At 43.3% G+C, this 25493-nt stretch overlaps 1 protein-coding gene across 6 annotated transcripts in view; it reads left to right on the plus strand.

The window, feature by feature from the left end:
* Nucleotides 1-25484, plus strand: part of LOC119175942 (uncharacterized) — a 217852-nt gene extending 192368 nt beyond the window's left edge. For 5 of the 6 annotated variants that reach the window (XR_012886828.1, XR_012886832.1, XR_012886829.1 and 2 more), the window contains 5 exons: nt 9480-9675; nt 15794-16002; nt 20287-20499; nt 20612-21036; nt 24490-25484. Coding sequence is in view for 1 of the 6 variants with exons in the window: in XM_037426995.2 (XP_037282892.2) it covers nt 9480-9675; nt 15794-16002; nt 20287-20499; nt 20612-20678; nt 24490-24492 (688 nt within the window). In the remaining 5 variants the exon portion in view is untranslated. The remainder of the gene's footprint in view (nt 1-9479; nt 9676-15793; nt 16003-20286; nt 20500-20611; nt 21037-24489) is intronic. The other variant, XM_037426995.2, reaches the window with a different exon arrangement.
* The last annotated feature ends 9 nt before the right edge of the window (nt 25485-25493 follow it).

Consider the following 25493-nt stretch of genomic DNA (forward strand, 5'->3'; position numbering starts at 1 on the left):
AGCACCGTCACAAGTAATGAAATCTACATAAAGTCCACTGTTGTCTGCCAGGATAGTAGCTTCTATCATAACCTGAGCCAACAAGTCACCCTTTATGTTTCCACGCATAGCAAACGTGCGAATCACTCGAGTCCACTTTCCTACAAATGGCACGAACAAAATGACCATGCCGTGGTCCGATTTCACACCCTTGTCTGCAGGCGAAGAAAATTCTCCTGAATCGACGAAGCCTTCAATGTGGCCGGATGCTTTCACACTAACGTGCTCTGAAAGCTTAAGCTCGTCTACGAGCAGGCCGCCGTGCCTTTTGAAAGCGTCCATATTCCGGGTCTTGTTCTTCAGCTGCTCCAACACCTTCTTGCTAAACCCGAATGCCGACCTGTAAGCAGCCATGTAGGGCTTTAAGGTGGAATTGCTTGGAAGTGCCAGTATGTCATTATCCCGGATATGGTTGTACAGTCGTTAGCTTTTCATCTTCATAATAATACAGTCTAAAATCCACATCTTGCTGTATCGAATGCCATTTTTCTTTACTCTTGCAGCTGCAAAGCATTACCTTACGGTTTCCTGCTGCTTTGGAGGTAGTTCTGAATGTGATCATTAACAATTTCTTCACTCAGTGAAGCATTTGCTGCTTTCATCTTGTCAATGTCTTTTGTCATTACAGCAATTTATGAGCGAAGACGTCTGTTGTGTTGCGCCACGCGTTTCAGCCTTTGAGCTACTGTTCGGAGTGGCCTGGAAGGTGCACATTCAATTCTCGATTTTCTGTTCAGCAGCACCTTGCGCAAGTATTTGCATTGGATGCACTGGTCTTCTACAAGCAAGAAAAAAGCACTTCAGTTAAAATGTCATTTTCAAAAAACCAGTTTAGATATAAATGTGGTTCCATCAAATCTCACGAAATAATGACATTCAGTTCTTACCTTTTTTCTCTACCTTGCCAAGACACTTGGAACTGAAGTACGTCCCTTGCCTAAGCGTCAGCTGACTCCTGATTTCTGTTGTCAAAAAAATATGAGGGTAATCTGCTCCATTCAGGGCTCCCACACAAAGTTCAAAGGCATCTGCTATTTGGACCAGGCTTTCTGCTTCATCCTGTGAACTCAAAGATTGTTCTGCAACAAGTCTTCCCCTCATGTACACTTTTGAGTGGGTAACATGAGGCGTGTTGCGGAAAAACATCACAACTTTTTTAGACACCACAGTTGCTTCTTCGCACAACGTCGAAGTGCAATAAAGTACCCAATCCAGGTTAGGGAAGCAATGTTTCGTCCAGCACTCAGGAGCTTTTAGGTGCAGTAAGAAGTTCAAATTCTCCCGTACCTCATCTGAGCTGGCTGTTCCTTGAATTCCTTCGCTAGCACAAAATGTTTCTGTGTCCTTAGGTCGTGACTGGCCGTTTGGTTCATTTTCGGCGGACGGCGCATCTGCCGTGGTTCGAATTTTTTTGCTGCTAGTCGTTTGGTCTTCCTGTTTTACCTTTCTTTTGTTCCTAGGTTTGGGAGTCCTTTTGCTTAGGTACGCAGGGAGGTTCGGAAGGATTGTGGGAATAGCGTCTTCCGACAACGTCAATCTCCCACGAGGAATACGTACTTCTTTGCCGTCAATGATATGGATGTATTCTCTGATGACGAAATGCGGCTCAAAATACAATTCGCAGTGTGCGCACTTGTCGTCAAGCTTCTTATTGTTGCAGTGCAGGTTTTCTCCCACTGTTTTTTTCTTGCTTCGTCTTGAGGGACGTTGAAAAGGAACGCCTTTGGCACGCCTTTCACGCGGCTGTAACCGGTCCGGCACCCCGGCGCGAAGCAGCGATTGTGCCGCACAGTAGGCATATTTGCTTAGCGTACTTTTAGCACAGGATAGCGGCGCAAAACGAATACTGCGGTTGTTGTTCACGACACATGCAATTCACGACAGATTTCGATATTACAACACGAAGAACCAGTCGACTTGAAGTCGCGATGAGCACGTGTGGAGCAAGACAGCGGCAGAAGAATCGGAGCGCACACACGAGACTGACGACCATGCACGCATGAGACCGGCGACGCTTCAAGAAGAAACTGCAGCAGCGCCCCTAGCGGCTCGTTTTCTCGGCAACATATCCGGCTTCAAAGTGCCACCTGCACAGCATAGGCAGAGAGCACACTACCCAGTTCTAGTACACTCTAATCCGTATCGAGTGGAGTTCGATCATGTAATTTGGTTCATTCGTGGGGCTCTCATTGCTGTTATTGCCGTAGTTTCTTCCCAAAATTAGTGGTACCAACATCAGTAACTGCTAATTATCTAGCAGTACCGTGATGATTTGTACAAGCCAGGAACGCTGCACAGTCATGCACAAAACGGCAGAGTTTGCAAGTTCAATAGTCCATCTACTGAGGCTACCCACCACCACCAACCAACAAATACTGTATCACAGCAGATGTTGCCCAAAGTATCTACCAGATAAACTACCAGAAAGTCTTTTCTTACTTTTTGCCAGAGTGCGTAAAAGATGATATGGGGCTGGCACTCTCGCATGTTTATTTTGTTGCACGTAGTGGCGACACCTATTAAGGAGCATTTCGAAACTATTCCAGTGTCCGGGATACACAGCGGCTGAAATAGCAACAAAACGAAGACTTTTTTTTTTTCTCTGATACAAATCTCCACTTCTCTACGACGATATGATAGTGAGTGATAACTCACAGTCATTGAAATACGGAGCAGTTGCGTACACTCGGATCATCTCCTGGTTAGTTGCATGCAGCACGGCACCTACGATGCCTAACCGTCACTGTCGGGCGCCTTGCTGTACTGTGCGCACGGATTCGCTGTGTAAATTGCTGGTCCCTGCTTTGCTTCAGACCGAGCACAGAGGAACAAAGTAGTGTGTTTAATTAGCATCGGGGTAACAAACTCTCGCCAAGTGAAGTGCGCCGCGATTATTTATATTCCATTTCACACATCAGGTACAACGCTGTGGAGGCTATAGCAAAAATTTTCATAGTATAAACATATGCGCAAAGAAATAATTTCGTGTTTTTACCCCGCAGAATATATTTTTCTTTTCGTTTCAGGCAGAGTATGAAATGGGCATGTTTTGTATCACACACAAACACACACATGCATGCACGTGCACACAGGTGGTAAGTTTGGTAAGCTCATTAGTACTGAATGCTTAATGAAAACCATTAGAATCTTTTTACCAGCAATAGTTTTTATTTACAATGGTGTTTGACTTTAGAAAGCTGCTTCAAAACTAACTTGCGTTGCCCCAAAACACACCTTTTAGTGCTCCGAACTTGCTCCAAAACTCTTCTTTTATCGCGCCAAAGCTGCTCTAAAACACCATTATACCTGCTCCCTGAGCTTCTCCAAAACACTGAAGTGCACTTCCACCCCTGGGGGTGGGAAACCTGCGCCAATTCCACCAACCTGCGCCAACTGAAAATGACTGTGCCATACTGCTCCAAAAGGGTCTTTTTGTCTAATTTGTGCCATTGCTACACCACAAGGTGGTTTTGAAACGTAAAGTAATGTTGACAGCACGCATTGTGAGCGGATATTATATGAAGGTCGTCATCTTGCGCACTTGTGCTGCTGTATAAGCATATCAGCCGGGGGGGGGGGGGGGGGCAAGGGGGGTGCCAGCCCCCCCAACTGAGAAAAGTTAGGGGGGGCTGAGCCCCCACATTTTCAAAAGTAGTCACTGCACGCTGAGGAAACCAAGAAGGTGAAGTTTTTCGTCACAACAGTAATCAATTAATTTTGTTCTTATGGGAGAATGAAAATGTTACGAGGTAATGTTACAACACAGTAAAATTTTGCCAACATTTCCACTGTGGTGAGTTTCCTTGTAGGGTCTTTGTGGTGCGGGTCACCTATGCGACGCTTTTGCGTCTTGTGCTGTATAGTATTGCAGAGCAGGCAAGGGCTAAACAGGGGCCCGATAATATTACATCTCTTGTTCATGTTTTTATTCTGCTGTGACTTGTTGGTGCAGTTACGGATGAGAATGAGCAAGCTTTTTATGGACTGGTAAAGCTTTTGCAGCCTCTAGAATCGAAAAGGATATATCCTCGCCGCTGCTCTGTCGAAGCTGTTGCGAGACGATGAGTGTGATGAAGTGTTTTTGATGTTTAAGTTTTTTCATACTGAAATGCCAAAAAATGTTTCCGCTTTTGTCTCTGATAAACCTGATCAGCCTTGCTTATGGTAACTTGGAGCTATAGCAGCAGCTTGCAAAGTGGCCAGGAATAAAGAAGTGGGCTCGAGCTCAGTGAGAAGCTCAGATTTTCAGAGATCCCAGCAACTTGACCCACCGGACCAGGGAGAAGGTGAAAGGCCGGGATTTTTAGCACTATGGAGGCTTAGTTGAGAGTCAGGCAAGTTGGTTTTAACTAAACTTGAATTGTCTTTGCAGCTCAAAATACATCTTGGACAGGCACACACGTGCAGTGCTGCTTATTTCCCTCTCTTCCTCTTTTTCTCAGCAAGTATGAGCTCACAGAGATGTATACGCGCACAAATTACTAAACACCGTTATGCTGCTAGTGGAAATATTTTATTGTACTCATAATCCATTTCTCCAGCTGCAATAAGTAGCCGCTGCTTATTTGATTGGCAGCTAGCCTTCTTGAATTACATTTAGAAGGAGATACTCTCCGGCTTTGTGTTGTCATGTAACAAGCGGACAATTTTGTGGCACACAGAACATTTTAAATGCCGAAAAACTAATGGCAAACAATATGCTGTATTGAAAATAGTTCATTCTTCAATTTTTTAGTGATTGTGCATAAGTGGTCACTACGCTATGGATCATTTTTGCGTCATTTGTTGCCTCTCGTAACAAGCTGGCGCTGTGTGCATGACAAAGACTGTTTACACCAATCATATACAGCTAGCGACCATTTCGAAAGGAAGTAACCAGGGATAGTTTAACATTATAATCGCCCACATTTTGTTCTTTCAAAGGAAAACTTCGTTCACACCGTTTGTATTGGCATATTTGTGCAGGTGCCAGGGGGCCTCTTAAAGAAGTGTTAATGCAAATACAGTGAGTGTAAACAATGTACTATGCCCCTAACACCCCAAATTATACATCTTTAAAGAAAAGGGTTGAGAAGTTGACAATAAGTTAGTAATAGTAATTCAGCAATAGAATAGTATTGATAATTGCATGCTCTAGAAACAGTGTTCAGACTATTAGAAAAGAATACAAATTATGATATACACAAGCCTGAATATATGCAAGAAAGTGTTAATAATTATTATGAAAAAAATATAACAGCAATCATTCGTTGAAAAGACATGGCTTATTTCTCCGTGAAAGGATTTGGCATATAACACAAAAGTAAAATGCATCTTCAGAGGGTAATTAAATGTTTACTGAACATTGATAAAGGAGGATTGGCTGAATGCATGTTTCGGTGTTTGGTAGCTGTAACCCCATTCAATGTGAATGTATCCTTGTTGACGCCTGGTACATCTCCGTCCCGAAAAATAACATCCTTGATAAATTTATCGAACAAACTTTTTTGGTATATGTAGATGTTAACCGCCAAAACATAATCACATGAAGAGACGTGATAACAAGATGAGCATCACATATTGGGTGCAGAAATCGGCCTAAGGGTGCTATTCCTCGGCCTGTTAAAGTGTGATTGAACTTCGTAGTATCTAAAAAAGTGAGTCACGTCACCTCTGTGTATGTATGCGAATTCATGTGAGCGTGTCGATGAAGTTTTCTTTCTTGATATATATATATATATATATATATGGGATATGGCACAACGGGAGCGTTGTCAACAAGAATAAATATATTTATTTCCCAATACTTTCGGGAGGGGTCCTCCCTTCATCAGGGGCGAGTTATACTAACACGAACTTCCACACTTCGTTGCTGCGGCGTCCCTCTCGCCTTGGAAGATGTTTGCAAGAGTGAGAGAGAACTAAAAAAAGAAAGAAAGAAAAAAAAGAAAAAAGAGAAGAAAAAAAGACGAAAAGAACATCTGCGGACAAGAATATATCAGCCAAACAGACACGCCATTTCGGCTGCGGTTCAATAATCACCGGTACCACGCCACTTCACTGCCGAAGCTACCTTTATCTAGACATCTGCGCCTGCCAAACCACAGTTTTGAAAATATCAGCGTAACTCTTTTGCTGTCCGGTTTCTCAAACAGACGCGAGCGCGAACAGCGTGAGGCGTATTTTATTTTCAAATTTAGAACATTAGTAGCCGGCATCAATGAGTACCGCGGAAGACTCTCCTGCCTCCGAGAAGTAAGCCTGGAGGAAATTGGTGACAAAGATTGATAGCTGGAGACCATGCTTGTTTTTTCTGACTGACTTGTACTTGTACACTGTCCTTTCTTGTTTGTTTTTCTCTTCTTTTTTTCCTTTTTTTTTTTTTCACATGCACATACAAAGTGGTTCTGTTCGCCTACCACTTGATGACCATTGAAGGGAAACGGACGAAGATGAAAGAGAGCCGACCGACCCATTAAGGGGAAACCCTTTCCTTACGCACGCCATCACGGACCCCTCCCGCTGCTGCGGCGACAATCTTGGGTGGCCCGACAGACGCCGAGAACTGACCAGCACGGAACAGGATGTGGACGTACATGGACATTTGGTTTTGTTCTAAGTGTTGACAGTGGTTCTTCCTCTTTTTTACTTTCTTTTTTTCTTTTCTTTTTTTTCTTTTTTCCCCTTTTATTCTTTTTGTCTTTTTCTTCTCTTTTTTCTTTTTTTCTTTCTTTCTTTCTTTTTTTAGTTCTCTCTCACTCTCGCAAACATCTTCCAAGGCCAGAGGGACGCGGCAGCAATGAAGTTTGGAAGTTCGTGTTAGTATAACTCATCCCCTGATAAAAGGAGGACCCCTCCCGAAACTGTTGGGAAATAAATATATTTATCCTTGTTGACAACTCTCCCGTTGTGCCACATCCCATACCTTCAAGAAGACTAACTGGCCCATTGAATTATTACTCCCACTGATATATATATATCTATATATATATATATATATATATATATATATATAGCTGACGAGTGAGGTAGGTATGCCCCACCACTCGTGAAAGAGTTGGTACGCCACTGTGCTGCTGTGTTTACGCCGCTGCATTTGTGTACACTGCGCCCCTGCAAAAGCATGGAATCGGCCAATCAATTGTTCCGACATCCGTGCGATTGTGGCGGTGCCTTTCTCGTAACTTTCGGCTAAAGACAAAGGCGATGTGGCGACTACCTAAAAGCGCGCCAGTATGACTTATCATCAATGAAAAGTCTATGTGTGTGGCGTAGTGCTGCTCTAAGCTTACTGCAAGCTTTTAATACCCGGTGACTAGCTGAGATCTCTGAGGCACCGATCGCTGCCGCATCAATCGTGCGGTACCATGTTCAGCGTACATAACTTTGTAGAAACGAAAGCAGCTTGCAGTTCAAAGTTGAGTGTTGTGGATCGCAGATAAAGACGGCAAGCATAGCTCACGCTTTCATGAGGCGACAGTCCAAATGCATCTCCGTCCGCCACCAGGACCTTTATAGCATAACTTCCTTGAAGTACGCATCATCGCGTTTAACGCAACAGGCTTCTCGCCGCACGTGTCCACGGCCTGAAGCGCAGTGGGCGCAAGCAGCTCAGCACGGTGTGTATGCCAAGTAGGCAAAGCACTGCATGCAACTAGCCAGTGGATGATCGGCTCCTTGCGACTGCACTGCGTCTCAAAAAAACAAAAAAAAAAAAAAGAGGCTAGTTTTTGTTTAGTAGCAGATCGCAGTACACGTTTGTCGTGGACAGCCGATTGTATCCGTTTCCTCGCTATGTCAGTCACTGCGTTGGCAGCATATCCTGGACTCTGCTGTAGTTTAAAAAGGCTCTTTGATGTCGCCACCACATGCCATCGAACAGTTGTCCGAAAATGCCAATCGTTTCTGAACATTGGCAAAAAGAGAGAAATGGCTTCGTGGCGACCACTTTAGGCAATGGGGAGTTTTCAAATAGCATACGTTAATTTAGCGGGTGTTGCATTTGCCTATGCGTGTTTTATGAGTTTTCGAATAATGTTTGTGCCCTGGCACCGCACAGGGCTTTGCTGGCCTTGTGCGTTGCCCGCACGCTATTTCGGATTTTTTTGCGGGCGGACCAGAAACGCTTACTGTGGTTAGCGTTATGACGCATGCGCAGTAGCAACGACCTTAACGCAAAGCTTTGCAGCATGCTATTCGAAAACTCCTAATATTTGCTGCGACACTGGATTTATTCCTTCTTTAGTGGTGATGGCGCACATAAAGAAATGCAAATTAGTACTTGGTCATTGACATGCACCCGGGGGCAGAGGGTGGTTGCGGGGTGCAAAGTCAGCCTCATAGATTTTTATGTTAGGGAGAGGGGGAGCTGCTACGAACCTTCGAGCCCGTCTCCCCCAAAGGGGATTCTGCGCACGGTTATGTACTTGGTGGTTAATGCAGACTGCGTTTAGTGCGTAGTTAGCCGTGTTCCTGGCAGGTTGTCAGCATGTAAGTACGTATAATGAGGTTTTACTGTAATGAGCTTGGACTGTTTGTGTGTGTGTATGTGTGTGGGTGCACACACACACACGCTGCTATGAACTTCATGTTGCAGCTAGCTTGGTGCAATATCTTTCACTATTTTATGTCACCGCTTCTGTATATAATCCTACCTTTGTTTATTTTGTGGGTGTACTGCTTCTGTAGAAGTGCTTATGGAAACTGAGGGAACATTAAACTAAATTAAAGCTAAAATGCCTTCCTCTGTGTGTGTCATGGAAAGCTTGTGTGTGCTTCGAACACAGAGGTAGCTGCTCCAAAATGCTTGAAGGCGTTCCCACCACTGTAGGGTCAAAAGCCATAGTTTGTATAGTACCAAATGAATTGACTGCAGATTACGCCAAAGAAAGCATGAGTTATATTAATTGTTGTCTTCAACTGCAGAGTACTAAATATGATGTAAAGTGGCGGAAGATAATCACCCTTTGTTGTCACATCTGGAACCTTTGCATTACGTGTCCAATGCCCTGCCAGTTGAGCTTTGACACAAGGCACTCTCCCGTCCACTCTGTTGGGTATTGCCGTGTGTGTAAATCCTGGGAATGTTTGCCAGTGCCACTTGTAGCCAAGGCAGCAGGTGTGGAACACTGTTTTTGCCAGACCGCGTCACATGGCACGTGAATTTTTGCTCGAGGCATAAGCTGACCACTGAACCCTGACATGCCAAACTAAGGTGTTAAATCTGCCGGTGCAAGGATCTTGTTACGAATGTACGAAAGAAGGGAAGCCTCTTTGTGGGGCATGTTTCAAAGATTGCATATGGGATGGTAGAAAATATGCACTCACAAGTTTCTGGTGTTCAGCATTGTAACCCGCTGCAGTAGTGTTGCAGGTAGTATCGAAGGGAATGCAGAGGCTTATTCTTTTGCCACTGCAGCTTTGTTTGAATTTACCATTAAAATTATGCCTGTTGGGTGCAGGGCCTTGATGGATGCTGAGAAAGCAATCAGCCTGCAGCCCCAGGTGGCCACGGGCTACTTTCGCCGTGCCAAGGCACAACTTGGCCTGCAGAAGTACAGTGAGGCTGCAGAATCGTTCAAAAAAGTGCTTGAAATTGACCCAACCTGCCTGGAGGCCCAAACTGAGCTGCGCAATGTGCACATTTTTGAGATCATGGTGAGGCACCTCCTATCCTCTCGTAACTCATTTGCAATTCACGTCTGTTTATTTGACCATTTTAGAACTGGAGGAATTTGTATATACAGTAGACTATGTAGACGGAGCCTGAAGGTACCAGGAAAAGGTGTTTAATTTAACAGGATTTCTATTTAAGCAACAGGCGTCTCTCATAATCTTATGGTGGTTTTTAGACGTTAAACTCTACATTCATTATCATTTAAGCAGCAGTTGCTTTAACAGATTTCCATTTACTGAGAGCCTACTATAGTTCAAAGTAAGATAGGCAGGATACACATAGACATTTAAGCTCATGGTGCTTCAAGTCAGAATTTATTCTAAGGTGTAGCCAACTTTAGTAGCTTTTTAGTTGAGGTGTGAAAAATATTTAAACTTCCAAATATTTTTCTGACAGCGTTTGCTATTCAATTTGCATCAGAACTTTACTATTTGAAGTATTCAAACTTTTGAAAAATATACTGGTCAATAATAACTGAAAACAAATATAAAGACAATAAATTGCCATGCAGCATGCCTCATCTTTTGTTTGGGGCTTTGACATGCGACATTGCTAGCCACTTCCACTGGTGCTCCCAACGGACGCTGCATGATGAGCTTGGTTGGGGGTTCCACTGCCGATGCATAAAATGCCCATCCACGGTTCCAAGCAGCCAGCAGGCGGTGCATTTTGCTAGTGATGGAGCATATTGCGACTTCCTTGTTATCGCTTGTCCACTAGCGGGATGTTCTAGCCAGCGAATCTCGGATTCATCTCGTACATTGCAGAGCCGTGAGTGGAGATTGGCCTAACCACGACTCCAGAGCAGTGAGCTAGCTCAATTACAGTATTCTTGGCCGCAGTGCCCGATGTTTCAAAGTATGTCATGCTCCGTAACGAGTACAAAGTGTCGTCCCTCGATGGTCTTTCGTCACGAGGGCCAAAGTGGTCATAAGCAGAACTGTTAGTGATGAGTTATTTTCAGAGGCATGTTTGCAATGTTCGTGATGTGCTCGGCTTCTTGTCATAATCATATGCGTTAGCTTTTGCCTGCAGCTGCCAAGTTAAAGCGGGATTATTTTTAAAGTGATCCCTGACCTGTGAACACAGACCGTGAGCGAACGTGTCATTAAGTAGTGCAATTTTATCAGCCATGACCGCACATTGTGCAAGCAGCAGACGACACTCGTCGAGAGGTGCTCCCGGGGCAAGGATAGGACCAGCTGCGAGGCATGCTGGAGCAACTTGGCGACTTCAAACATTTGTTTTTATACACTTGTTTCTGAGTTGAGGAGCTAGGCAAAGCGGGGAAGTTGAGCACAAAAAAACTCTCTTTCTGACTAGTGCAATATGACGGCGCTTGGTTACGCCATTGCAGAGCTATAATGTTTTTAAAAATGCCCTTATTTTCTTTTTCTTTTTTAGTTTTTGTGATTTTCAAGATTATTTTGCCGTATTGGCAGGTGAATTTTTAAACATGTCATGGAAGTTTTCAGTGAATATATTTTGGTATAGAAAAAGGGCTGCATAACTGAAAATTGGGTTTTGAGAAAAATCGATTTGGTATTTTTCATGCACTCACACTTCTCCAGCGTCTGCAGAAGCGGTGCGTGAAAAAACAAGTGCCCTCTCCTATCCGCACTGATGCTGTCGCCAATGTGCAAAGTATTGTGGACACCTTTTTGGTTACACCAAATCATGTAAATAAAATGCAATTTGGCCCCGCCGCGGTGGTCTAATGGCTAAGGTACTCGGCTGCTGACCCGCAGGTCGCGGATTCAAATCCTGGCTGTGGCGGCTGCATTTCCGATGGAGGTAGAAATGTTGTAGGCCTGTGTGCTCAGATTTGGGTGCACGTTAAAGAACCCCAGGTGGTCGAAATTTCCGGAGCCCTCCACTACGGCGTCTCTCATAATCATATGGTGGCTTTGGGACGTTAAACCCCACATATCAATCAATCAATTAAAATGCAATTTGGCTTCTACATTTTCTCATTTTTTAAAAAAACATGGGCTTACCAGCACATCTGTGTGCTTCATCAGTGCTTCTTCTATGACTTTCAGTGCCTGTTCGAACACCCTCTCGCGGCCCTCGGGCGCTTGCGTTTTTCACGCTCACCGCCACTGCGGGGGGATCCTATGTAACCCAGGGGGCTGTGGCGGGGTCGGGCGCGTGTCAGTGTGTTCTTGTTTTGCTGTGCCTTGACACTTGCGATAGATTTAGCGAGTTGAATGCGATCGAAGTTTTTTTTTATCCTTTGTCATGACTACTTAGCTTGCATAATCAGCGATGTCGTACTGTTGCGTGCCGCTGTGCAAGTCGGACAAAAAAGAGAAAGTGCCTGGACTGTCGTTGTACAAAAGTCCTGCTGCCACCAATGTACCAGAGAAATGGTTGGCCGCTATTGGACACTACGGCTGGTCGCCTAATGCAATATCCTGTTACACGAAGGTGCGCCGTTATCATTTTCACGTAGATGACATTTTTGAAGGAAAAGGCGACAGTTGAAAAAAAGTGCAGTGCCTTCAGTTTTTTATGAGTACCCCAAAGACTTTCAGCCAAAAGCAAGGTCTGAACAAAGTACAGCAAGCATTTAAAAGCAAGCTTGTGCTCCGTTGCGACTGGGGAGTAGTCATGCAACAAGCACTGCTTCTGGCCTGTTGCCATCTGCAGTGCCCGCACCACCAGAACCTGAATGGGAGGAACACCGCTGATTGTGGCAGCCAAACCAATCAGCACAATCAAGTTACGCATGGTAATGAAGTTGCGCTCAAGACTCCTGCATGTGACTGAAGTGTCCAAGTCAACAGCAGGCAAGCGTCAACTTTGTTGACCGTAGAAAAAGCCAAGTGGAAAAAAAAAAAAAAAAAGAACTGAGGAGCCAGGTGCTAAGATTGCAACAGACTTTAGAGAAGTACAGGTCGACCATTAAGGAATGGTTAAAATGTCCGGAAAATCGGGCAGCCGAGAAAAATGAACGCCAGCGAAAACACACTTTTAATAGGTATTTTATGCTGACGGATAGGGTCGCAGCAGGAGTACGTGGTACTCATTGTAATTCAGCAAATGCATCTTTTAGGTGGCTCTGAAAAAAGCTGAAAGGAAAAAAGAAAATAAAAAGAATCCGATGCGGCCGGCACTATCACATGTGTAAACACTTAGACACACACAAAAAAAATTTGCTTATTTTTGTTTGCACAGCGTTCCACTTGCCAGCAATGATGTCTGCCTCAATTTCATTTAACGTCATGCTGTCGCTATACATCGATGACAGTGTCAGTGCTCGCATCAACTCTGAGCTTGTTGGCTGTGTAGGCGCTCCCTCTTTGATCTCAGTGTCGGGGTCGTCGGAGTCCTCCGTAACCTTATGAATGATTTGGTCATCGGTCAATTCTGCACACACCTGAAGATCTTTGTCAGCGTAAGTGAAGCCCTCAAGGATTATCCCGGCTGAAATCGAAACGCCGCAGTGTGCAGATCGTCGAAGGCAACACGGGGCGGAAGTCATACACACTGTCCACTCCGGGCGACATGGCTGTCTCTGTGTCCAGCATAAAGCTCGTGTGGAGAAAACAGTTTCGGAGGGTCTGTTATGTAACCGCCTTCCACGAGTCAGCAAACATGGCTCAACCATTACTTTTATTAAGAACATTTATCGCTGGTTTGTACTGCACGACACGAGCAATACTATGCAGCACATATATCAGAATTTCAATGATGCTCGACACTATGAAGACTGAATATCCTAGGCTGGAGTGGCTTGAAGTCAGCTTTCCAATGTATTTGGATGGTTCGAAGAAGAGGTGCAATCATCCGCGACGATTTCTAACAAAGGAGACATGTGAAATAGTTCTCGTCACCTCTTACTCTACGTTGGCATGTATTAGACACCTGCTCACAGATGAGAGCTCCTTCTTCATTCTTACTTGCTGGTTCAACAGAGAGCCAATAGAGTCATTGTTTGGGATGCTGAGGATGTTGTCAGGTGCAAATGACACACTAGATGTTTGTGCTGCCCTTTCGGCTCTAGAAAAAGTCTTGAAAACTGAAATCGCTGCGGCTAATGTCACATCAAATGTTGCTCATGCTGAGAGTTCAATGTCAGTGCCCCTACATGCCAGTGGTTCAAGTTCTCAACCGTTGTAGACTTTGTTTGCACGGCTTCCCTCTACTGCAAACACAGATGTGCAAACATCATCTTCGATGGAAAAGGCAGTTGTGGTGTTTCAAGGGCTAAATAACCACTTCTGTGTTGCCTCAGTGCCCGCCATTCTTTCAAATATCGGCCACAGTGTATGTAGGGGCTATGTTGTCCGTGTAGTCAGTGCCTCTCTGTGTCTGTGCTCTTTGTGACTGTGCCTCTCTGTGTCTAAGCCAGCCAGCAAACAGCCGCTCTTTCAGCTGACACGCCACCAGGACTGTGGTGGTCTGCTGTATCCATCTAACTAGCTCCTGTTGTCCTCAACACTTGCCGAGGTTTTGCAGATGGTCCACTCGAAGACAACCAGACTTTAGAAAAGCCACTTAGCACTCGAAGACAACCAGACTTTGGCAAAGCCACTTAGCACTTTGACAGGGTTGCAGCGCTCTGTGCATCAAGGTTCCTTGAATGCAAGAGTAATAACAGCTATCACCACATGGTGCAACTCATGAACCTAATGTGCATTTACTTTCTCAGGCCACTCCTCTCGAACTATGCATTTAATGCGACTGACAAACAAGATGCTTGCAAATATATCGCAAGGAAGCGAATCACACAGTCGTGCCTTTTGTTCTCCTCCCTGTTCACCAGGCACTGAGTTATAGAGGAAGCATTGGTTTCATCAACCTAGCCTAAAGTAACACTTCGAGGTTCCTATCGCATAAGACTATGCACAGGGATTTTCTGCAACATTCTTATTTAACTTGGCTTTGAAGTATTAAAAAAATTTTTGATTCAGTTAGCTCACTGGTTTTATTATTCGAATTTACTTGGCACTGAAAAGTTTGCTATGCTCACATCTCTACTTTTTAGTAGAAAAGCATGTTCACCAAAGTGAAATGTGCACATAATTTTGTAGCATAAGAATTGCATCACACCTCTCTTTCTAGCAATTGCATGTAAGTAGCAACAGGTTTGCCTTCAGGGAATGAAAATTTACTTCCACTTAAACTTAAATCATCATCACTGTCAAGCTGTCTATTCTTTGATTGTACTCTGTGCCTTACTTTCTACATTTATTAAATGTCTTCCATAACTAATGTGATTTAGATGGTGGCTTATGCCCTACGTTACTCTTTTCCTCTGCCTGTAATGCAAAACTGTGACATGTCTGACTTTGTTAATACTGTCACAGCATGTGCAGCAGCTTTGTTTTTGATTGAGGTCTTATAGCAAGTGTAGCATGTCATCCTCACCAACACATCTTAATGGGGCTCTGCAGAACTTTTTGAGCATGGTCAGAAAGTGCTGCTGATCAGTAGTCAAGGCTTCCGAGAACATTCAAGCCAAATATTATACCGCAACATGGGGCCTAGCATTCGCAATAAATTCTCAGTTGCTTTCTCTTGACAAATGATGATACAAGCTCAAAAACTGCTTGTCACAGCCATTGTATAAGCCTTTGGCTGATTTGAGCATGGCGCGCTCGGTCGTTGCGGGAGCCGCCACTGGAGGTTGCCACTTGTCCACACATGAGCGCGTGATCACACTGAAAACCCGCGTATTCAAAGGGGAAAAATATAGAGAGAGAGATAGTGCTCAAGGTCACAAGGCGCGCGTGACTTGTGACCGAAGAGTATTTTCTTTCCCCGTGCCATTCCTCTCTGCTTCGCTTCCAGTGCTTTCGTCGGGACGACAAAAAAGAGAATGCGATTGCAGCGGGCAACAAATCTTTCTAACTCCGCTCGTACTGGACGAATTCCAAAAGTTTTTGGGGCGTGAACTTGTGGGGCAATAAGCTTCTTCAGTGAATTCATTCTTAGGCTACTTGAAAAACTGTTGCAAGCCCTATTAAGAGAAAATTGTGCGAACTAAATTAACGGCTGCCACCCTGCTCTCTGCACACTTTCTTCTGCTTTATATTTTATCTATGTTATCTGTCTCAAAAGAGTCCTGTAATGGCTTTTCTTTCTCCCCAGAGCATGGGTTTCTCCCAGGAGCAAGCTGAGTGGGCTTTGACCCTGGGCGATGAAGATTTCCAGAGAGCCATAGTCATACTTTGTGGGCCAGATGCAGTTGTTCCTGATGTTAAGATGAATCCTTGCAACATGGATGGCTATCGCTCTCTTTGGGTTGGCAACATTCAGCCTGAAGTCACTGAGAAGATGCTCATTGACCTGTTCAGGCGGTACAGTCTAATATTATTTTTTTGTGATTCATTATTTTTATTTTTTACTTAATATAATATGTGACAATGAGATTTGGCTTCTCTTTAGAATAAAGCTTATAAAGCTTGTTACCACTGCTGTGATACAGTGGTTATGGTGTTAAGCTGCTGACTGAAAAGACCCGAGTTCGGTCCCATTTACATTTTGATGGAAAGGAAATCCAACAGGTCAATGTTCTGTGAAATGTCACTGTCAGTACACATTAAAAAGCCTGGGTGGCAAATTTTCTGCAGCTGTCTGCTATGTTGTGCCTCATGATCATATTATTGCGAATATATTTATTTACAACTTATTTACAGAAGGAAATACTCCAGCAGTCAAGATTGGCAGCTGTGGTTTTTTCTGAACATCAGCACTTCGTTGTCCTCCTCTTTGCACATCACACCTTAGTCGTGGCTGTTACCTCGGGAAAAACAACAGCCGCCATCTAGACTGCTGGACTATTTTTTAATGTAAATAATTCGTAAGTATATTTGAAACATTTTGGTGGACATGCTGGGTACAACACACGATGGAACTCCATAGCGGATGTATCCTCGACTGCCTCGTAGCAATATCAAGGCTTTGGTGGATAAAATGACCGATACATTTGTTTGCAAGCAAGTTTCGCCACTAGCATGTCAAGTAGATCCTTTTACTTGCTCTAACTTGGCAATAAACACTATGCATGTATGACCGTTCATATGAGGTCAGCCTTGTGTTCTGAGAAAAAAATCTTAAAAATTGACTCAGTTGTGCATTGAAGTACAGCCTAGGATGCAAAAATTCAATTTTGGTAGCAATTTTTTGCCAAGATTATTTGCATATCACGAATTTTTGGGAACTAAGTTTATTTGAGTAGCATCTTAATCACTTAATGATCAAATGTTATAATGATAAGAAGGATTATCACAAAAAAGAGAAACAGGAAACACCAACCAAAAAAAGAGTTAATTTCGTCTTAATGTTTTTAATGTCTTAATGGAAAGGTTCAAACTTTTTTTATTTTGATTGTGATTTCTTGTTTCCTTTTTTTTTTTCATCATGCTGCTTCTCGACCACACAAATTATTATCGAACCACCTATTTCAGAATAATAGTTTCTGAGGGTGTATGAATAGTACAATAGAACCTCAATTATTTGTCCCCCCGTCATGCAACGACCATTATTTTACAACTAATTGGTTCGGTTCCTGCAAAACATTCATGGAATAAATGCTGATTGATTGATATGTGGGGTTTAACGTCCCAAAACCACCATATGATTATTAGAGATGCCTTAAAGGGGGGCTCCGAAAATTTCGACCACCTGGGGTTCTTTAACGTGCATCCAAATCTGAGCACACAAGCCTACATTTCCGCCTGCATTGGAAATGCAGCCGCCGCAGCCGGGATTCGATTCCGCGACTGGCGGGGCAGCAGCCGAGTACCTTGGCCACTAGACACTCGGGGCGGGGCGGGAATAATGTGTTGAAAACCTCGGTTTCATGGCAATTCACCTGACATTAGATTTCTTCGGTTATTCAGTTTTCTTTGCTCCAGAAACGCTTCTGGGTAGGCCTCGATCACATGCATGTTCCAGGACTGTTAGCAAGACGAGCTCGATCTACACGAAGTACCTCAAGCTGATTGGCAAGCTCAGTTCATATATATTCCCATTTTCGACCTATGGAAACTTTTCTTGGTCAACATGCAACTGAAGATCTCCCCCCCCCTCCCCTGGCCTTTATTTGCATTACACATGGCTGTAGGCCTCGAGTACGCAAGAAGGAGGTGACGCTGCTATTTTCAACATGCTAAATACCTCTTCCTTGATGCAAGCATTCACAATTAAGGAGGCACATCACCGATTGCACTTTGTTAGAAACAAATTGAGCACACACAGGTCTCAGTCACGTATGTAATCATCCTAGGTAAGTGAACTCTCTGCAAAATGTGCTCCATTACCATTTCCTTATGGTAGTAATACTGTATCTGACTGTTGTGACCAGAGCGTGTTGCTGATGTGGCTTCAGTTTTGCTTTCACGTGCACGCAAATTCTGGACACATTAGATTAGACTCCCGCCCCCCCCATTTTTATAGTTAGTATTTGCTTGCACCTCTTTCAATTAAATGAATGACGGTCATTTTTACTGCAGAGCTGTTCATGCCACCCGTCAGATGAAACAGAAACAAAGAGAAAACTGTCATCATAAACCGGGACGTACTATTTTCATCCTTTTCATCATCTGCTTTGCCCCCGGAACACATGCGCCAATTGTTCTAGTGTTGGCTGGAATAACTCTGATTGGTGAAAGAAAGAACAGAAGGAGAGAGAGAAAAAAAAAAGAAGTAGGAAGAGAAATTCTTAGCAAAAAAAAAAAAACCTTGATGAGGTGTCATATGAACGCACCATCTGAAGACGAGCATCTTAACCGCTTGGCCATCAAGGCATGCCAGCAGAGCATAAAATAGCCTAGTACAGTATAGTGTACCAAGGGGATAGAAAAGGGAAGTGTATGTGAGGAGGAGGGAAAAGAAAAGAGGATATAGCATTGCTTAAAGTAAGTGACGCCCCCTGCAGTGCTCTTGTGGTTAAGGTACTCGGCTGCTGACCCGCAGGTCGCGGGATGAAATCCCTGCTGCGGCGGCTGCATTTTCAATTGAGACGAGAACGCTGTAGGCCTGTGTGCTCAGATTTGGGTGCATGTTAAAGAACCCCAGATGGTAAAAATTTTCGGAGCCCTCCACTACGGCACCTCTTATAATCATAAGGTAGTTTTGGGACGTTAAGCCCCACATATCCATCAATCAGAAAAAGTAAGTGTTGTGAGATCGAGGCGCACAAAGAAGAAGCAACACTCCACATTTCTTGCTTTTGTTGGACAAGTCTCGATGCATAGCAGAAGTCGTCGAACTTGAGAATGTATGCAGGCCATTTGGAGGCTTAATCAAACATGAATGGCTTCGGAGGCTTGAGAGAGAAGCCTGTCGCCCCACTCATAGCTGTCGTAGCTGAATCTGTCATCGCGGTTGTTGAAGACCGTTGAGGACGACAAGAGCAGTGGCTAGAAGAAACTGCAGAAATATCCCACGTCTCAAACCATGTCATGAGCTCGAAAAGCGCAAAGAAGAAGTGACTCTCCACACGACTTACTGGTAACAAAAAGTCTTTATTTAACAGGTGCCGTGACGTGTTTGCCCTCGTAGTATTATCGGATTTGCGCACTCCCCCGAGAGGGCGCACTGGGCTGTCAGTCATTTACACTACGTGGCGCGTGCGTAGGTGAGGCGCCATGCCACAGTAAGGATTAGAAAGAAAGGGGGAAAAACAGACAGAAAGATGAGTAAATCAAACAAAGAAAGAGAAACATATAAAAAGTGAAAGGCAGCAGAAGCAAGGAATAGAGAGAGAAAAAGAAAAAATAGAAGAAAGAGAAACAAAAAAGTCTGCCAAGCTGTGCACTTTCTTGACACTCGGCACCACTAGTGTGAAGCTAACTTAAGTTTTTTAAAGCTGATTTAATCTACCCTCTTTTGAGAAAAGCAGGTTAGTGCCGTGGAGTTTTGTAAGGGGTCACTGCCCATTTTTTGTACAATACTGAGCGTCAGTGCATAAATTCATAGTCTTTTGATTATAAAACCTTTGCATGGCCCTTCGATACCATATGCGGAGGTAGCACAGAAGGTTTCGCAGAACTCATTCGCATTATTTGTGTCCATGTGCTTCAAGTTGTTGATGAACCCGCCCTCATGCTACCTACTGCTAGCTTTCTGGTTAGCTCAATTGGTAAATGAGTGGCCGCCCTGGAAAGGCGTTGGTCTCGGGTTCAATCCCTGAACTAGGAGGAATTTTTCGGCAACTATGAAGCTTTTCTTACTGTGATCCGTACGGATTTCCTTGTTGCTTCGGGCCACAAATGGGTGGTTGTCTATTTTCGCGTTCCCTTCTGCTGTATTAATATTTGCAGTCTAATACACATTGTTCACTCTCAGTATTAATTATATACTCATGTATTTCATTGCTAACTTGGCTGCAGCAGAATGTTTTGAGAGGTTTAGAATAAACTAATGAGCTATTATAATGAATGCCCATTTATATCACTTGTGTTCAATTGAAACATTGGATAGCTCGCACTGTCTGTCTGTTGTCACACACTTGTGCATTATTACCCAATGTCAAATGTCCCTTCGCCAATCCTCCTGTTTCACGGCGCAACGCACAATGTATAGACAAGCATTATCCAAACGAGCATTGTAGAAAGTTTTTGTTGTATTACATGCAGTTATGGAGATGTGCACAGCATTCGAATCCTGCGTGATCGATACTGTGCTTTCATAAACTATGGCAACAAGCTATCACCCGGAAGAGCCATGGAGGCATTACAAGGACATGTGCTGTGTGGAACAGCAATTACCATCCGGTTCCCGGACAACAACTACCTTGAAAATGGTTCCAAGAAAGGTCCAGTGACCGTGCTCCGAAAGTCCAGTCTGATGTGAGAAGCCCTACCTATTGCTTGATTTGATTGGTTGCTCGGTTGCCAGTGACAGCAACCTTGCAGTTATGATTCTAAAATTGTCTTGCTAAATGTTGCGTGGTATTTTCAGGACGTCAACAGTAGAGAACAAGGCTGCCAGCACCTCGAGTGGACCAAAGGCCAAGTTATCAGGGCCGGTAAATGGCAATGAGTGCTACTTCTGGAGAACTACTGGCTGTATTTTTGGTGATGACTGCTACTACGAGCACATTCCTTGTAACAGGGGTATTGACTGGAAGATGCAGCGTACCAAATAAAAGAAAGGCTACCATGATTGCCGTCAGACATTCGCCTTCACCGACTTCTGCCATCGCCTTGAGAGGCGCCCAGCCAGTGAACAGTCGGGAGGGAGGAGGGAGTGGACTGGAGAGTAGGGGGCCACCGTTCTCGGCTCACATTTCCGGATGTTCTTGAGAGGCGTCCAACCAGTGAATGGTCGAGAGTCAGGCGCGAGCGGATGGGAGAGTGGTGTGCAGAGAAGAGAGAGAGCGAACGGTGAGAGAAGGAGCGGCAAAGCACTGCACCTACCCTCTCTCACACCCTCTCGCACCACATGCTTCGGTTCGGTTGCTAGGGGCAAGGATAAGCGCATGTGCCTGCAGCTGTTGCTATGGGAGAAGGAGTGAGAGCGAAGACACATCTGCCAGCGCGCGGATGCTACGGACAACGCCGGATGCCTGGCATAGCCCAACTAGGAAATGCACTCGCATCTAAAAGAAAGTGGGGGGGGGGGGGGGGGGGGCATAGCAGTGTTAGAAATTTTATAGGCCTTATTCCAAACAAAGCAGAACACTGCAACCACCTTCATTGTAATACACTGGTGCCCTGCAGAAAAGGGTATCATGATTTCGAAGCGGCTGTTAGCACTACTCATGGGACAGCAAATTTTGTTCAATTAAACATGTGTATACTACCACATAATTGTGAGCACTAGTATGATAGCTGATGTCAGAAAAGGTTTCTGTAAATAATTCAAAACAGTGTATGACGCTTTTGCTGCCCTTAAAGAAAAAGAACTGCACAATTTTTGTTTTGTTTTTTGGCCACCCCTACTCCTCACTTTCACGAATCCGTTGAATTTCAAAGCTGCCAGCTTGGCAAATCCTCATTTTAATTCATGTATTCTGTCAAAGGATTTGACAGACGCAGCAAGTGCTAATGTGGACTTTATCATAGTTTCCTCAGTGGAGTGGATCAAACTACTTGTTTTATTGAAACAGCAGTGCTCATGTTTACTCTGGATGATTTAGATGATGTTGAAAGGCTTGAATATACTTTTTTTTTCTAAATGTCGGCCTTCTTTGCTCCGAATTCGGTATTTTGTGATTAAAAAAATTGATGTTTTATTTCCCATAACCTGCTTCAAATTTTCATTTTAGTGCTCCAAAAGTAAGATTCTGCTGCTTCAAAAATTGCTCCAAATCCTATTTTCGCTATTGTACTCCTGATCCACCAGTTATGCAACAACCCGAATCTTACAACGAATCTGTTTGGGCCCAGCAAAGCCCTCTAGAAATAATGTTAAAAAAAAAAACTACGTTGGGTTACACATTCCAATTTTGGGCTGGCACCATGTGTGGACAAAAAAATAAAAATACCGTCGTTGACTTGAATTAGATGCACAACGATTATGCTCAGGTTCAAAATGAAAATTGGCAATGATACTAGCAATGATACCAGCTTTTTAATATAAACTTTACTCACTGCAGTGATCTGGTAGTTAGGGTGCTCGACTGCTAAATGAAAGAATGGTCGCGGTATCGAATCCTGGCGGCAGTGGTTGCACTTCGATGGAGAGGATATGCTTGAGGCCGGTGCACATAAATTTGGAAGCTCGTTACAGAAACAACGAAATTTTTGGGGCACGTCACTACAGCGTTCTTCATAATCATAATATGATTTTATTATTTCTAAGGTCAAACTAACGTGCCTCTATTTTTTCAATTAGAAGAGAGATCTAGGCTAACAGAGTGTGCCTTCAGAGAATAAGAAATTCATTTTCCTGCAGTTAATTACTTCTGGATGCAAGTTGATCGTATGTGTATTCAAGGGCTGTTACGAGAACAAGCTTTATCTACACGGAGTCGCTTGAGATTTTTTGCGAGCTAGTCATTGAGCTCCGGGTATTGTCCTGTTTAGGCCCGTAAAAACCTTTCCCATTAGATGGGCATATGAATATCTCCTCTCTTTGTTCGAACTGCTTACAGTCACAAGCTTCAGGCATGCAAAAACAGCACGACGCAGCGATCTCCAGCATGCAAAAAAACTTTCCCTTATTTTGAGCTTTCATAATAAAGCATGTCACAATGGCACTGAATTGCAAACAGATACGATGCACACAGGTTGCAGTTGCACTTAAAATGAACCTCTGCAACCTTGTAACAAAATTTGCCGTCTTTTGATGGAGGCAACATGGTAGAACCCATGTAGTTTGCATTATCAGGGCATGTTAAAGAACATCACATAGCATGAATTCGTGGAGCCCTCTGCTACAATATCTCTCATAATTATATTATTTTGGGGTATAAAATCCTTCATAGTATTTGTATTGTGCTTAGTCTCTACTTTATGATGATGGTGACACTGTATTTGACCTCCGATAAGAGGCTGTTGTCAGTGTGACATGTGTTTCAATTTCGTACTTTATTCTGACACACAAGCAATTTTTAGACTTGTTTCATCAAAAACAAGGTGCGTATTAAGTTCCTTTTTTTTTCTAGGTAAGAATAAAAATTAGCTCACTATTGAAAACTTAAAAGAATATAGTGCAAGAAACGACATATAGAAAAGGAAACTTGGCAATAGACTGGCATAGTCTTCCTTTCTTTTCTGTGTTGGTAATTTTTTGTGCTGTATAATCTTTTAGCGTGCATAGACAGCCATCTAGCCCAACGTTCTGTTAAGCTCACACCTCGTCTATATAAATACTTGCCAGTCATCTTTCAAAATAATTCTATCTACCCACCTTGGAGCTGTGCAGGCTTGGGCCAGGGGCTTATTCAGGTGACTTGTAACCTTTTTTTTGTTTGGCAAGGCATTATTGCCTGAATTCTTCGTTTTTGAATTATACAGCACCCAAACTATACGACAGTTCTGCATAGTCCCCTAAATTTGTGTAGTTGGAGTTCCACTGTGTATTGCTTGGAACAGCAGCAGTGCATGCAGTATGTTCTGACTATCAGTAATGGTGAAAAGGAAATAACTGCAGTGATTTGATAGGTGAAAGCATATTGTTATTATTTTGAAAATTGGTGGATCACACAAGTGAATTTTAGGTCATGTTCTGCAAACTGATTAAACTATAGAGTCCTTAGCGTATTTCCCTCTAAGTTTTTTTATGTACGATAGTTTTCAGTCTTCTGAAATGTTTATCTTCAGAAGAGGTCATAAATGCATGTATAATTTTGTTCTGTGCTAAGTAAGTTACCTTTCGCAACTCACATATTCACCATCATTCAGAGGATCTTTTTGGCTCAGATGTTGAGTGCAACAGCAACCTTCCTTTGAGGCAGGCTTTCCCAGTATCTACTAAGCAGGGGCTCGAGAATTTCGGTTGGCTTTTTGGGTCTTGTGCTATTATATGCAGCTTTTCTTCAAAGATAACCTTAATTCATATCGATTCTCAAGCTGTCATTGTGGGAATAGTGGGGGTATTAAATGATACACAGATCTAACATTTTTCAATAAATTGTTGACCTGACTGGTTGATGAAGGCTAGAAGAATTGTGTAACGATGCAAGGATTGGGAGAAGCAGGCTGACACAGACGCCTGTCTTTGCTAGCTTGTCTTATTTGTTATTCTGCTACCCAGCTATTTTAGTATTTTTTATCATTATATTGAGCTGTTGTTTGCACTGTTAACTATGTAGTTGAAGGGACTGATTACTTTGTTATCATGTAGCATGGCAAATAGCTTAGTTGTCATTTCTTTTCTTTTTTTCTTTTCAGTGATGTGCCACTGCTTGTTTTGCAACTATGGTAAAGAAAAGCTCACCACATAACTGCCTTACATTGAAAACTGCTTTGTGACCATGGAAAATGGCTCCTCTGATCTTGGGACCAAGTCATTGTTATGGCCAGTCATTCCTTGTGTTTGCTCATTGTTCACATAGAAAGACTGCAGCATCTTTACTGTTTGAGTGTGTCTGCATGCGTGTGTGTATGTATTTGCGTGTTTATCTTTGTGAAGCCAACAGTTTGGCATTTGCCTTGGACTGCAACGAGTCTCTTTTGACTGCTGTGCCCCGACTTGCACACCAGGGCTGTGCTAACACAACTACAACAGTATAGTATTGTGTTTTGTTTTAGATTCCAGTCTCATGTATGTTGTAGCTCCTAGTCTCTCAGAATTTTTGTCATATAGTGCTCCTTTATCACTTTTGTTTCCTGCTCAACTTCACTGTTTAAATTTGGGATTGTGTGAAAGCCTAGAAAAGAGAGTCTTAAGAGTTGAAGTTCATAGGGTGTGCTCTGGTTGAGACAATCTAATAAACACTCGGGACCTTTGATAGTCGATGCCAACTTCAGAGCTGAATAGCGGTGTTCTATTTATGCAGTTTTAGTCAGCAGTTGGTGCTACTCTAGCGCCTGTGTATCTCGCTTGTATGAAGAAATGTAATGCGACACTGATTTTGAAATTCGTTATTATATTATTTTTGTTAAGTACACTGAAATTTCGACACATGAAGCCGATATCTTGTCCAAGTTTCGGTGTGCTCAACAGCAATCTTCAAAATGAATTTCAACTAACTGGCCCTGCTCGCCATCTTGCTGCTATGAGACACTGCTGTCTGTTAAGCTTATGTTCATTGACTCTTGCAAAAGTTGTTTTCAGGGTGAATGGTATTCATTAGGAGTGTCCCTATGTTTGTGCCTTGAAGTAAAGGTGTTGTTTGTGTCATGAGTCTTATTTTCACTATAAAATAAATGAAATTTAATTTTTACTGTGTCTT

The sequence above is a fragment of the Rhipicephalus microplus genome, chromosome X (assembly GCF_043290135.1).
Source record: "Rhipicephalus microplus isolate Deutch F79 chromosome X, USDA_Rmic, whole genome shotgun sequence".
Lineage (NCBI taxonomy): Eukaryota > Metazoa > Arthropoda > Arachnida > Ixodida > Ixodidae > Rhipicephalus > Rhipicephalus microplus.